This window comes from Trachymyrmex cornetzi, unplaced genomic scaffold (assembly GCF_001594075.2).
Source record: "Trachymyrmex cornetzi isolate Tcor2-1 unplaced genomic scaffold, Tcor1.1 scaffold320, whole genome shotgun sequence".
NCBI lineage: Eukaryota > Metazoa > Arthropoda > Insecta > Hymenoptera > Formicidae > Trachymyrmex > Trachymyrmex cornetzi.
The window spans coordinates 837,599-853,460 of NW_017297898.1; the positions used below are offsets into that span (position 1 = coordinate 837,599).

At 36.0% G+C, this 15,862-nt stretch overlaps 1 protein-coding gene across 9 annotated transcripts in view; it reads right to left on the minus strand.

Annotated features, from left to right (window-relative positions):
- The window catches only part of dlg1 (MAGUK family member discs large 1), a 379,146-nt gene that overhangs the window by 250,549 nt on the left and 112,735 nt on the right, over positions 1-15,862 (minus strand). For all 9 annotated transcript variants that reach the window (XM_018509880.1, XM_018509886.1, XM_018509884.1 and 6 more), the window contains one exon: positions 8,480-8,647. In XM_018509880.1, coding sequence (XP_018365382.1) covers positions 8,480-8,647 — 168 coding nt within the window. The remainder of the gene's footprint in view (positions 1-8,479; positions 8,648-15,862) is intronic.

The following is a 15,862-nucleotide window of genomic DNA, read 5'->3' on the forward strand; positions in this document are numbered from 1 at the left end:
AGAGAGATAGAGTTTTATTTCAAAAAGTATCATCATCTAATCTCGTTAAATACGACACGAGAAAGAAAAGTAAACTGATTGAGCAATGTATCAACATTATGTTACATTTCTCAAAATAAATTAAAAAATTCCGTTACGATTAATCAAAAAGAAGGACGCGATCAACGCGCGAAAAGGAATGCGGAATAATTACCGAACAAGAAAAAAGTCTCTTCGTAGTTGAAGTACTTGGCTCTGTCCGGTGATCGCGACGCAAGAGAACGGACGAATACGCAACATTGTGCACTTGTAAGCACGGCTACACACGTGCACACTAGGCGAGACACTCTTTAAATACCTCGTAATGAACGGCCGCGCTCTCGCGCGAGAACATCTTACGTACGCGCCTCTGCATGATCGGACGCCGCATGTATCGTACATACGGAGACAACGGCGCTCCTTCTCGCCTCCCACGATAGGATGCGCGAGCTTTAATCTGGGTGAGCTTGCGGGCCGTAGTCGCGAACACTGACCTACGTCACTGAGAGCACTTGGAACACTAGCGGGCACATCGCCGGCTGCGCTGTGTAAGTGCGTCTCCACGTGTAGGTGGTCCTCATCCTCTCTCTCTCTCTCTCTCCCTTTTATGGACGTATCATAGTGTATATACCTATCCGATCCTGTGTATTCGTGTTCCGTATTACAATACATGTGAAGAGAACTACATACGTATGTTCGCGTCAGTACGGCCGACTGCGCGGCGACTGGCGGGGCGAACCATACCGCCACCTCGCGAAAACTGCATCCACCCCCGAGAGGCCGCATCCGCAACCCCGAGACAATCCCGCTGGAATCCTTTCGGGGATTCCGCCGGCCCCTCGTCGAGCACTTCGACGCTGACGAGTGCATTGTTATCGTAGCGAGAGCCGCCGAGACTGGCGTTCCATCATGCTGACAATGATTACTTTGAGTTGGCGCATTGTCGTGGATATTACTTCTAGGAGTTGTCGCAAAGCAAAGCTCTCTGTAATGGTTTATCTTAAAGCATTATTATATTAAAATTTTGCCCTGTACACCCTAAGAGTTTTTCGCGGGATGCGCGAATTACATTGTTAATTGCCGTTCTTAGGGAGCTGAATTCGTACATCAGAAATGCGTTTTAAAATTTACCGAAATGATAACAATCACATGATGTGACACGAGATAAAAATCTCGTACAATAAGATTGTCTTAATCCCCTTTTTACCTTAGATCTCTCTTGAGTTTTCTCAAAGTCTGAATTATGGATATTTTCATCATGTGGCAAATAGTTACCGGGTGAAATTCGATTTCCGCGGTCAACTTTGACAGTTCACAATGAAATTTCACGTGGCATATATCGTACGTAAGACAACAGGTCGGAATTCCATTATTTTTAGCAAACAATAATCGAATTACAAGCGTTTCCGATAAATGTCTGGGAATGTTTACGCTGAAAAATACGAAGTCATGGGCAATTCAGTGGAATGACACTTGCAATCGTTTCAAATTTATATTGTCTACTACTGTATCGCTTTTAAGAGCACTCTTGATATGAAATGAGAGAGAGAGAGAGAGGGGGGAGGGGGAGGAGAGATAAATAAAAATGAGGAGAGAAATGAGGAAGAAAGCGGGAAATCGTTACAGAAACTTTTAATTAAAAGCATCCACGGCGAGCCTAGTGCGAATAATGCGGCCATTGTATTGTGTACCATTTGACAGTCGGTTGCCAGAATACGCCGCTTTGTGCGATATTCTCTATATATAAAGAGAAATCATTCTCAATGGAAACATTGATCGCTGGCGGATCGTTATTACTAAATGGAAATTTTTCTGTGCTGATGCAGCACTCAACGAGATGTAACGTCCATTGTATATGTTTACTCTTTCATTTAGTTTTGCGAAGCGTGAAAGTATCGTTCGCAATCTCATCGACCATTTACAGCAGATGAAAAAGGAAAAGGTGTATTCACGAGGAATGAATGAAAATACAATTGTCAATTGTACTTTCAACTCTTCTGGCATAAAACAACGTGACAATTTTACTTGTATTCAAAACATCCACGTTTTCGATTAAATTTCAACAAGAAGAATAAAAATATTATACACGTTGTTTAATGTATATTACTTCGGATACAAATAAGTTAATTATTTTCACGTAATTTAATGTTATAATATAGGTTTTTTATAAATTTCATTTCTTATATATATTTTATTATTTTATTTAAGTGTGCATAGAACTCACAGAGATGGTAAAAATATATTTTATCTTTTACTTCTTGTTAGATATCAAAGAAACAATGATAACCCAATCTCTTAAATTAAATAACATTTTGTTATTTTTAACTTCTATGTGTGTCAAAATGTGCATCGCTTCGTTTCTGTGATTAAATTACTTAATTTCAAAATAGACAACGCTCATATTAATGTGTGTACTTAAATAATAAACTAAATTTAAACCGAATTTAATACATTTCTTGAATTAAATTGTTTAACTCTTATTTTAATTAAATTAACAATTGTGTAGAAGCAATGGCGAGAGAGAGAGATCTATAGAAATGATTAAAAATAATTCAAATAATTAAGTATAATCTAACATTATAAATTTAATAGTGTATAATATTTTATCCAGTTCAATGTATGTACCTCTTATTTCATACACGTCACAAAAAGCAATCTTACTTTTAGAAGCGTTTCAACGTTTCAGATATTCAAATACTTTTGTAAAAAGGTTTTCTAAGTATTCAAAGCTTTCAAGAATTTTAGACGTTCAAAACTTTTAAGAATTTCCAGTTTCAAATAATATAATATTCGAAATAGAATCCTTACTGCAAAGCGTAAATTCCTGTTTTCATGTCACGATATCGAGCAGCAGTTGCCGTCTCCGCTTTACATTACGAAACATGCGTGTTCATGATCGAACTGAGCACCGAGTTATTCGAACACTTTAAAAAGAAAAATTCAAGCCATTAGCGTACAAAAGAATTATTTTAAAATGTTGATAAGATAATTACGATTAATAATAGCATTTCTACATGTGGCGAAATACGCGAAAGGTGCGAAAGCATCGTGGACGGATAATCAAGGAAAAGTCGAGAGGTCGGAAAAAAGTGCAGAGTAATTGTCGGACACAAGTCACGCTAGAGCCACTTGTGAGTTACGAAGGCCCGCAGTTCTTGCTTTCGTGTCGCGATATCAAGCAACAGAATTTTTGTCTCCCCAAGTACGTGGCACGCGTGTTCGCGACTGAACACAAAGTCACGAGTCTCACGAAGTCTCTCGATTCATTTACTTGTATCACGAGAATGTCCCGCTAAATATATTCAAAATGGAAAATCGTTCTTTTTGCCCGTGCTCCACAATACGGTCCTGCAGTAACCTAATTTTTTTTCCAGCAAATATGCATACACATTCCGTTGAAACTGACATATTTTACATTCTGTATTCCATTTCTGTCGACATTTAAAATCACGTAAACGTGATAGCGCTTAAATTGCCTTTGCGTTTAAGAAGACTTTATAAAAGACTCTCATTTGCAGATAAAAAATGTAATTGATTCAGACGTATTTTCTCGCATCAAATAGCAATTTTGGTTAGCTTAATCTGTGCAGTTACGTGGAAGGATTAGTCGCGATTAAATTGAAAGTTAAAATGTAAAACCGGCACGTTAAGTCAATCGTAATACATGTCGCGATCAAATGCACGCAGTGAATTGTGATTTAATTTTGTCGCACAATTCCGTTTAAATCACAATTCGCTGAGCAATCGCAAGCTGATTTACAGTTTGCAGTCAGCCTGCAATTTAACTTTGCTCAGAGTTTTCGCGAATCTCTTCGATTTGTCGTATGCGGCGAGCGCGTGAAGAAATTGTAATTGTATCCATACACTCTGATTAAATTATTTCGAGCATTCGTAGTTCACGATAAATAATGTAAAATCTACAGATGCTAAAATGTCGTTTAACATTTAATCGAGAGTACAATGTAATCGATAAAATTAAATGTCAAGGAGATATCGCCATCAAAATTATAAACTTTGCATGTTTTTTTTTGCAACATGCAAGAATTATGACAAATGCGCGCGGGGATTACACGCGATAAAAAATAACTGCGTGATTATTAAATAATTATTTAAATCCGTGATATTTTGTCGTGCCATGTTACATGTTACGTTCGAATGCTCAAAGTAAATGTCAAATGGAGCCCGGCATGCAAAGAGTTCGTTACACTCTAATTCCACCGATTTTCTCGCTGAATGATACACATTGCGTGCATATTAATAATTAGTATCGCGATTATACAACGCACGTAGTCGCCTACAAAAATCGAGCATGCTGGAAAATGTTCCTTTTCACATAAAATAGTTAAAAAAAGATTAAAGCTGGATTTTCCACAGTATAATTTTACAAGAGAAAGAATTCTCATTTCTGTTCCATGACACTTTGATATATACCCAGCGTATAATTTACCCAGTGCAAATTATTTGCTTATTATTATTTTATACAATTATATCAATTAATACAAATATTAATTAATTAAAGGATTTTAATAATAATATAGGTATACAATGTGTGGAATTAAATTGAATATCGAGATAATATCGGGGTAAATTAATATAGTGTCATCAGCTGTGATGAATGTGTCATCAGATATCGTTAACCGACAAATTATGTTAACACAAGCAGTTTGATTCTTCTGTAATATAAATTGACGCGAGTAATCAATCGAATTAATATTTTGATAGTCTGAATGAAATTTTATTCTTCAATTTTGCGCAAATATTTTGCTCATTAATTTTCTTTCGCAATTTTTGCAATGTTTTTTCTGACTACAATAAACGCTTATAACATTTCAAATAACGCTCGCAATTTTTTTTTAATGTGTTAAATCATCGCAATACATTTATGGTTTTTTATTTGAAATGACCTTTTTTTGTAGTTTTATTCACGGTATTAAAAGATGTTGAAAATTTTCCGTTACTTCATCGACTTAAAAATCAGGTCTCGACGGTACGAGGAAAGTGACTTTTATCGTCGAACGTTTCGCTGACCGAGAAGCCAAGAAAATGGGCAACAGCGGAGGCAGTATCTAGGTCGTTTTAGGTCACGTAGAGGTCGACTATCGGACGGTATCATACATGGAAAAGAAAGAAGTGAGCGAAGCATATTCTACTGTCTCACCCTCATCTACCTTAATCTTCCTCATCTCTTCCTCATGTTCAATCCGTTTCTTTGAAGCTATACTTTTTGCGAGATTAGTGGAAATTCACATAATGTTTCGGAGAACATTTTCGCACGAAATAAGTCAAAGAATTGAATATCTTTCGCTAATATAATTATTTTTTTTACATAAGTATGAGATTCTTAAGTTTTTAGATTTTTAAATAAAAAATTATTTCTAAATATTATTCTCTGAAAAATTTTTCACCTTATATGTTAATATGAAATTTAATACGTGCACAGGTTTAATAAAATCTTCTTGCATCTAACGCAGTCTCTTTTTTCCATCTTTTTTTCCCCAAGATCGGTCTGGAATACTCTTTCACCTGGCCTCAATTTGGCGGCGTCGCAATTGGAAAGATTCGTGTAAAAAAATGCGTCGATAAATCACGACGAACTCGGAAAGAAGGAAAAGGTGAGCTCGCGTGGAAGAGACAACAGCAAGAAAAAAGAAAGAAAAGACGTCACGGAAAATTCATGCATCATCGTTGTCAGGCTAAAATAATATTATCGCACTGTTCGCGTAGCGAACCCGTCGTGTTAGACCGGATGATGGGGATGGTAATTTATCGCACAACATAAATTATGTATAACGCTGAAACGACCCTCTTGGCGCGACGAGTTTGTAGTTACCTTCATATAACCGGTGTTTCTTGTCTTAAGTAGCTAAAACTTGGTCTTTAGCGAGCACTTGCAAGTCTCGTGGATAGAATCGTTTCGCAGGAAATTATCAAAGTACTTCCGAACTACCGGTACAGTACAAGAGACTTTCATCGATCGATTAAATACTTTTAGAAAACATCAATGCGCTTAATAGTTCCTTGTTAATGAGCTGTCACTTCCAAAGAACACATACATATTATGCATAAAGTAAGATTCAACTTCTATTTGCGCGAGTAATACAAAAAGATTAATGCGTCCGACAGATATTTTTACTTGAAAATATTGGTGTTTATAATACTAGAAAAAATCAAAAAATATATAAATTGCGATAAGAAAAGCATCTCAGTTACAAGATAAATGTTTTCAATGCAAGAAACCAATTTAACGCTAAATAAAAAACCTTGACTGATGTCATTTATATCGTTACACTTTTTCTTACGCATAAATCGCATCATATACCGGACGATGTGCTGTAAAGGAGATTGTACAATGCAATCCACGGAATGCGCGCCTCATTCTTTCTTAACGACCGCCGTTTAGAAGAGCGATAAGAGTCTCCTCCCACGCGACTTCAATTCGCCCGTAACTCGCGATCGTCTATTAATCTCGCAAATATGACCCACCTCCTCTGACGCAGGTGCATTGAATTTTCGCGCGATGCTATCTCGCATTGTGCTGCGCGTCTGCATAATTTATATTTAACGATCCTCCCTTCTGAAGCGAATGTAATGGATTCAATACACATCAATAGTCTCGTCGATAAATTTCGTTCGTGGAGTGCCTACAAAGAATTTTGAAATTTCAGTGAAATTTCATCTTCGAAGTTTCTGAAGGTTAATTTCGAAAAATCAGTTTTCAAAGTAAAAATAAAATGTGTTATATTTTCGGCATATTTGGGCATTTTCAATATCGATAAGTATTTTAAAGCGAAACATAATAGTTTGAAATATACAATAAAGTATCATTAATAAATCTACAACGTCTAACACAATATCAAATAAATGTGAACGTTATCAAAGCGTGATTATATAGGCGATTTTTAAATAATATCATATACGCTCACTAAATTTCTGTAATTAAAACCATGTAATTACATTTGGTCGAAATGGCGGCGACGTGATAACGCACGACGAATTAATTAACCTAATTCCTGTATTATTTATACGCGAACGAGGCTGCTGTTAAAATTGTACGCATTCACAGGAAAATTCGATGGGTCCAGTCGATTGGTCATCCCAGCGCTGGTTGGCACCGCTTACGAACAATTAAATACCGGAAGGCGTTATGGCGATTCGGATGTGTTCTTGTACCTAACTCCGCGCCGATTATCGAGCGATCCGGATACACGACCGCGAAATATCCCGCCCTATATTGGCCTCGTTATCGACCACGGCTGGCGACAGAAAAACATTGCACTCCACGAAGTGCGATCAATAATGCCTTTCGGTTTTTCACACCCAAGTTTCCAAGGACGTCGGGTCCAACGTGAGGAAACACCCTCTCCTCAAGACTCTCCGTCGTATGTAGGACTCTCGTCGTCACTCTTGCAGCCACGCGGTCTCAACGGGACCAGATAACATACCGATGCACCGCACATTCACCGGAACTACCGCGACCGAACCGCCCACCTACGAGCCCTGTCGCATGTCCGACTCTCGAGGCCGACGAGCTGCAAAGTCGCGGCCGAACTGTTTTGTCCACGTGTTGCGGACAGTCAACGGGGGCAGGATAATGCAGACCTCGATCTTACCACGTGACAGACCGTAGCGAGACCGCGCGGCCTTCCGGGGAATCCCGGGATGACCTCGCGTAGTCTCTGCCATCTGTCGGAGGGTGCAGCAGACCTTTTCTAGGGGTGATTTAGCGAATAGTGATCCTTGATTGTTTAATCAAGATTTGAATGATAAAACTATTATGATAAAATCAGAATTAGATTCTCATCGGGAATTTAGAAGTACGGAATCGATCGAAATTTATTTATTTCTATCCTCACAGAAGCTACTTATAATTTAATTCAAATCGTTGGAATTCACGATAGTTTTGGATAATAGTTTTTTATTCTGATTACGATCGATATGCGAAAGTGTTAAAAATTTCATGAATAAAGCATACACGTAGATTTCTAAGATTTCATGATCTGTTGACGTTTGCCAGTATGATTGTAGCACTCGGTAACGTGGAAGGTTTGTTTTCCAACCGTTACCAACCGCAGGAGAACTGGGTTCATCGATCCCGCGGTAAGGGTGAGTATCTTCAGGGATGAAAACGTAGGTGGCGAATATTTCGAGCTCGCGCACGCATGCGCCACTCATCGACTTTTATGTGTGTGTGAACAGCTTTTCTAATTCATTACTTCATCCCATTTGTGACAAATTTTAAATTTTTTAACGAAAAAGACAAAATTTAAACGTGCGAAAACCAAACTCTCGCTTCCTCTCGTGATACTTTTAATGCATTTTATATAAAACAGATGTTTAATGTATGCTATGTATGTTAAGTAGAAAATTGATTTTTGCTCCGTAATTTGCACACCTTTTTATGTATACTTGACTTTTTTTATCTAATCGTTAGTTAGCATTTTTTTTATCTCGACACACTTACCTTGTTGAGCGTCTCATGACTAATGTGCGGAATACCATCTGGATGAAGGATACGGTCGACTGAATTCAGTCTGGGAACTCCATCCAGCTGGGCCGCTTCTTTCAGTTGGGGTGGCGACGGCGGTGGTGGTAATTGTTCCTCCACCCCTGTACCATCAAACCTCGTTTTCTGCAACAAGAAGTAAACAATTTTATTGAGTTATTATCTCACACGCCAAAAGGTTATAAAAACAACTCTGGCTTTTAGTACATAAATAAAATCTTAACGATCAGCTCGGACAATGCTTTAGTAGTAGTCGCGATGTGTTTTAATATTTTCCTGTTTATCGCTATAATTAGGAGATGTATAATTTTCTTAACTCCAATCAGTCATTAAATCTTTCCTACTACCGATGTATAATTTTTCTTGTCGTTACGATCTAATCAGCAGTGCTGGGATTTATGTGCACATTTCGGCCGATTTTCAGTTTAGTTCCTGTTCTTTACTTCGCCAACCCGCGCACAGCCTAAATTCCGATTGGTGAAGGAGCAGAAACCAAATTGAAAATCGGCTGAAATGTGCAAGTAAATCTCAGTACTGATCTAATGCTGTTTAATGGTTGTATCATACTAGTGATTGGAGATTGCATTCATGTTTGCGTCTTTTGACCGATTAGGTAGAAGCTGCTGGTCGACAGTTCCTTTCTGATTGGTTAAGAGAAGCAAACGTGAATGCAAACGCAATCTCCAATCGCGTGATAAGGGCATTACGCTTACTTGCGTTCGAACTTACATGATTCCAGCAACATTCACAAACATTCCTGTCGTTTTTGGAACGCGAAATCGTATTATTTGTGTCACGATCATTGGCCGAACTCAGCGTTGAATTGGTATGTCGCTTCACTCTTCGGCGTTTTCGTATTTTGGCCGGCACGGTAAACATGTAATCACTGAATCGACGCCTTGAGTGACGTACGATCGACACCCAGTCTATCATCGTGCGAAAACAGTCCGGTCGCGCGTGATATTCCGAATATATATATATATATTTTTCGGTATACGCTGTCCGTCAAAGTCCACTCGATTTACCGCTGTGCAAACAAGCGAAATAGAGACGCTATATAATGTCAAAAGAAAAAGAAACAAATTGACATGCGTAAATAACTTTATTAAACAGTTGTCATTTACACTCCATCAATTTTACGAAACTTGTTACGAAAAGAATTATTCTAAAAAATGCATTCAGATCTGCATTATTTAACGTATAATATTTTATTTCAATATATTTTCAAATGTAATTAATTGAATATATTTTTCCCACGTTGTTTGCTTCGAGATATATGTTCTGATAATTATGTTATAAATTTCAGAAAGCTTTTACAGCTTTATACGGCTTCAATAAATTTGTTTCAAGATATAAATACATAATTATAAATTTATTGCAAATCTCAGAAAGTTAGTTTTTTACAACTTCAATTTATAATTATTTTCTTCAATTGTCAGTATTTTACAAACTGTTCAGTTCTTTCTCTCTTGGTAAAAAATTCTTGATTTAATCTCTACTTTATGTTACTTCAAAATCCTTATAAATGCGAGAACTTTGCAATTAGCGTTCGAACTTTTATGCGCATTTCAGCCTTCGAGGTAAATTTTTGCCATTCGTTTAACCTGCTGCTTGCCATTTTCATTGGTTTGCGCTGCACGAACGAGTACTTTCAATTGAATATCGCGGGCGTGCCCATCTTTGCTAGAAATCGATATCAATGATGAAGAGAACGTCGAGGATATATGTCACAAATCAAATCCCCCTTTTCTCCCGTTTCTTGTGTTCTGAAAGCGTGTCATAAGTATCAGACTGTCTCTATATTCCTCTCTTGTTCCACCACACGTGCTTTATTCCCCCGACCATTATTGTCGAGTGCATTCTCTGAACGCGAATAAAGGTGCTGACAAGGATGTTGCAATTGAGCGCGCATTTGTGTCAAGAATCGACGCAATTGTGAAAATAATATTCAAAATGCTAATCGGCATTAATTGAGTTAATCATTGACATACTTTTAATAGATAATCGAACAATTATGAATTACTTATCGCATGAACAATTCCACAAATATAGATAATTCTATGGAATGAAATTTATTCTTTTTTATGCAAGGAAAAAGATAATAACGATAAACGATTCGACATTTAAAAAAGGAAAATATTTTACCTGTTAAAGCCTGTTAACTATTATTTTGCAATTTTAATTTTTGGTTATCATAGCAAAATACCTCCAACTTGATATAACTCCATTATACGTGTATATTTTGCGTTTCACCAAAATCTTTATCCATATTTTCACATTGATGGAAACTCGTGTAAGAATAGATAATGCTTGGGCGCACCACATGTTTGCTCAGCTCGCGAGCGTAATTTGCAGTATGAGCAAAGGAAAATTTCAGAGTGATTGAAGCGCTTACGGGCTTCCAAGAATACCAAACACCGCCGCATATTGTTTATGGAGAAACCGCGCGTGCGAGAGCGAAATAGTTCAGACTCGGTACTTCAGCGAGCAATCTCCATCAACATTCTATTCCGTGAAAACGTATCCTCTCGTAAATCCCTTCATTTCATATACCATCGTGCCTCAATTCATCATGTATAACGCTGCCACTTTTCAACATAGTCGTTCTTTTGATAAAACATTCTTTATATGTATTTTTTGTATGCGATGCACGATGTTACGTTTTTATAGCACTCGAAAAAGCGGGCAAAGTTTCAACAATGATAAATATCGTCGAATTCGTTCAACCAGAAGTCATAGACTTTTATTTTTGTTTCCCTTTTACGACAGTTTTCTAGGAAGATTTCTCTTCGTTTACTTCATCTCACATTTCTCATCGAATCGCAAGATAACTCTTCCAAGAAAAATATGATCGCTTGCTAAAGCAAGGTTAGTTATTTGTAATAATAATATTTGATCAATAATACAATATTTTTCTATTTATTTTAAATACTAAAGTTGTGATAAAATTGATAATTTCTTTCTAGCGAAAAATTATCTATATAATCCGTAAAATTAATATAAATGCAAACAAAAATATTTTTAAAACAATATAGTTTTAAAAATATTTTTGTAAAGCTTAGAAACATCTTTAATTTTATAAGTATAAAAATAGTTTAATTTTATAAATTTTAAAGAATGATACTACTCTTATTCGAATTAACATATTATATATGTGTACATTTTCTGATTTAAGTTATTGATTATATATATTGACCTTTCGCACAATGTATTCTCTTTATATATATATATATATATACATATGTTGTTTGATAAATATTATCACATGGTTCCGCAATCGAATTAGAAAACCCATCCTGAATAGTTGAGAGGTTCTAATAGCGTATTTCACTGGCAGAACCGGTGCGCACTCAGTGCACATTAAAGCTGTTGTACATTAACCTAATCTGACTGTAAAAGTGAGAGATCTCAGTTAATAAAATACCCAATGTATATTTTATCAAATATCACGATAAAATATATTAAAGATTTCGTGGTTTAATTTATGTCTATATTTTTATTAAATATACATTTTCATGTTGATTTGTGTACAACAGCTTTAAAGTGCACTGAGTGCGCACCAGCTCTGCCAGTGAAATACGCTATAAGATTACAATCTGGCTGGATTAATATTTTTTGCAATAAATCTTCTGCAATATTGTAAGATGCTTATATTAGTATTATTAAATTGACAATTAATTTAATTTGTGATATTATTTTAGCTTCAGTTTGTGATTGCGTCAAATCCGACAGTAATCGGAGCACAGTTTACATAATTAGATGATGCATTTAAAATTTACATATAAATATTATTAGGCACCAAGATCTATTCTCAAGCATATTTGGCCTTTCTTTACTTATTTGGTTCTTTTCTGTATTTATTTATATAGCGATTTAGTTTTTATTAATATTTGTTATTGTTTATTATTATTTTTATATGTTTTCGTTGGAGATATACCTCGTTTGCTTTATATCACACACTATTTTTCATGTTCTTGAAAAAAATTTATGTCCGAGCATTTCGCAAACACTTTTTAGGAAACTATATTGATATCAATAATTAATTGTAATTAAGATAATTCATTGAGGTAAAAGATTACACTTGATTATACGATCGAGTCCCGAATTTTTTGGAGCAGCCGATTTTATACTTCGGTATGTAAGACGTCGGCGTTGGTACTGATGTAAAAGTGACTCGACGTTGGTATCAATAGTATGCCGATGCTTTCGAAGAAGGCGTTGCCGTCTAGTTCTGACGCTGAAGTATCTTCGCGATTGGACGGCAGTCTAAAGGACTCTTGAAAAAGTTTGTTACTTTTTTCGATTAAATCCAAAATTGTAAGAACTCAGATGATTAATTACCGTCACACGATATTTATAAGTTCAAACGAGTCGCGCCATTTATTTCGTGACTCTCAACTGGCAACTGTCATTAATTTTGCGTTTAAGCGTCGAGTGGCTGCGACGGCCATATTATGTGGAATGTAATGTCTTAGATGATAGCGACGCAATAGTGGTCCGAGATCAATGCCCGAAGAAATTTTGTCCGCATGCGAATTTACGTCCAGCCAAATTAAATTCTCGCTTAATTAAACTTCACGTGCACCACGAGTGGCAGAATCTTCGAGTAGTTCCTCGGAATTGCGTTTTTTAAGCTCAAGTTTTAAAGTGTATTTTTCTACGATGAATTTCATCTCAAAATATAATTAGTTTGTATATATTGCATTACTTATTAAATTAGCTAATTTATGTTTAATAAGTATGCAATTACTTTCGATCTAATTCAAGTAGAAACATTCGTCTGACGAAGTACATACTGCGCTCTCTGTTTTTTAACGAGCTAATTAAAAAATAACAAAAACAGTAACGAGCGTTCTAGAAGCTGGTTAAATAGCGATCAATAATAAAATTCCATTAATGGATATTTTTCCTCGTGTTGTGCAACGGCAGACGGTATCGACGTTTCGATCATTAATGAATTAAACAAACCTCAGCATCAACACGTCGGAAGTTAATCAGGTTACTCAAATCAAACGGAATGTATCATAACGTAACCGCCTCGGGTCCAATCCTGTTTCAAGCATTTCGTCGTATTCCGTCCGTAAATATGCGGACTGCAAAACGGTATTAATAATGACTACACGCTGATTTTCGGTTTGGTTTATAAACTGGGATGTCGTGGCTATTGATGCGTCGTTGGTTGCAAATAATGGTTAATTTGGTTCACCAATTAACGCTTAGTCTCAGTAAATTATGGAATTGTGAAGCTAAAACAGGTCGGCGAATAGCGATTGCGTTTGTTCGATTTATCATTTTGCTTCACATATCGAAATTTACCCTGGAGTTATTTGTGAGCGTAATAATACGCGAAATACCCTCGCGCGGGTTAATTAACCGTCACGCACAGTCGTCTACCGTGCCGGTCTTTTCACGAAATGGCCCCGTGGACTCATTTTATTCTGCGAATCGGATGTCCATTACGAGCACAATGCCGGGGCACAATGCAGCGTCTCATAGCTCCAGGAAACCTTGGACTTGATAGGAAGAACATGAGGAGATAATCGAGAATCGCGCGATCGTATTCTGAAACGAAGCGAAGAATTGTGCGGTAAGGTCTTGCACCATAATGATGGCGAAAGGACGAGGAGCAGCACGGCAGAAAATTACAGTCTGCAGGTGACGTTAAAGCGAATTAATTTCTATGTTTATAGTTAACCAAGGTAAACTTCTAATCATCTTCGCTAAGAAGCTCAAGCCGACGAATGCTCTTTTCATGTTAAACTTTAAGTGCGTGTTTAGTTCTTTAACGCGCGGTATCGAAAAAGCGATACTTGGGTATATCATGGCTTATATATTAATATAATTAGTAGTATATTAAATAGAACAAAAGGGTGGTTATGTTATAGAATTAAGAAGTAGGGGAGACTGGGGCTAGTTGTCCTACAGGGTTGGATTGTCAAAATGCTTATAACTCAAACAGGACATGATAGAAAAATCTCTTTTTTTTTTACTGTAGATTGCTGATATAATATTAATTTCTTGTGTAAAATATTTGCACCACAAGCATTGTATATATTATTTATAGCGATTTTTAAGAAAATGAAGTTGAAGAATTGGAAAGAATACGGGCGTTAGGAGTCAGGCGCAGAAGACGTCGCGCAAATAATACACTTGAAGTGGTGCACGTGAAGTTGAATAATACGGCTTATTTTTTGATAAATTAGTTTCTATATTCTTTAATTCGACAAAAAGACGTCGCGCAAATAATACACTTGAAGTGGTGTACGTGAAGTTGAATAATACGGCTTATTTTTTGATAAATTAGTTTCTATATTCTTTAATTCGACATTTTTAATATTATCCTTCTTTTTCATTTTCCTTTTCTTTCTTTTTGTTTAATTCTGGCATTTAAATTCTCGATGTAGGGGAGCTCACCATGACAGGATAACTTTTACTTTATATATGTTAGTTTGTTTATGTTTACTCTGAGGAAGGCTAAAAAATGAGCCGAAACATGTAAGCGCGGTTGATAAATAAAGAAGTTTCAAGCTTCATAAGTGTATTATTTGCGCGACGTCTTCTGTGCCTGACTTCTAACGCCCGTATTCTTACCAATTCTTTGATTTATAAGGAGTCTTGGTTAGTTTAATTTGTTATACGAAAATGAAGTTGGTAAGTACATTTTTTTCATCGCCTATTTTGTTGTCTGACAAGTCTTTGACATTATTAATCACGATATCCCTGTATTCATAAAAAATGACATATCTTAGAAGATCTTTGCTACAATTAATTAATCAAAGTTTGTGAATACAATCTCTTTTATTAAAAATGGCTATGTGGGATAGATTGATCAAAATGAGACGAGATTAGGTGACAATTAATTTTTTAATATTTTTAGATAACACATTTTTAGAGAGAATATACTTACAAATATATTATTTTTCATATAGAAACTATAGTTGAAAAAACAAAAACAAATTATATAATATATTATAGGACCGTACATGTGATAACACAAACTATAGAAAATCAAAGCCTTACACGGTCTAGCTGGATCTTAATGCTTGTATGATTCTTATGTGAATTTATATACTACGTATGTAATCCCACAGAAACGTGCGCCGAAAAATTTCCGGTCTTGAAACGCTAACTCTACTAAACTACCGCAGTAATATCACGAGTTAAAAACAAATTATATTATGATTAAAATAATTATTTTATTTGTATTAATACCATAATTACTATTATTTCTCAAAATATAGAACTGATATTAAAATAAAAATTGTATTTTTTATATTTGTTGTCCATAACAAATCTGCTACTGCTAATCTTAGAACGTGTGACAATCAACCCAGACGGGAT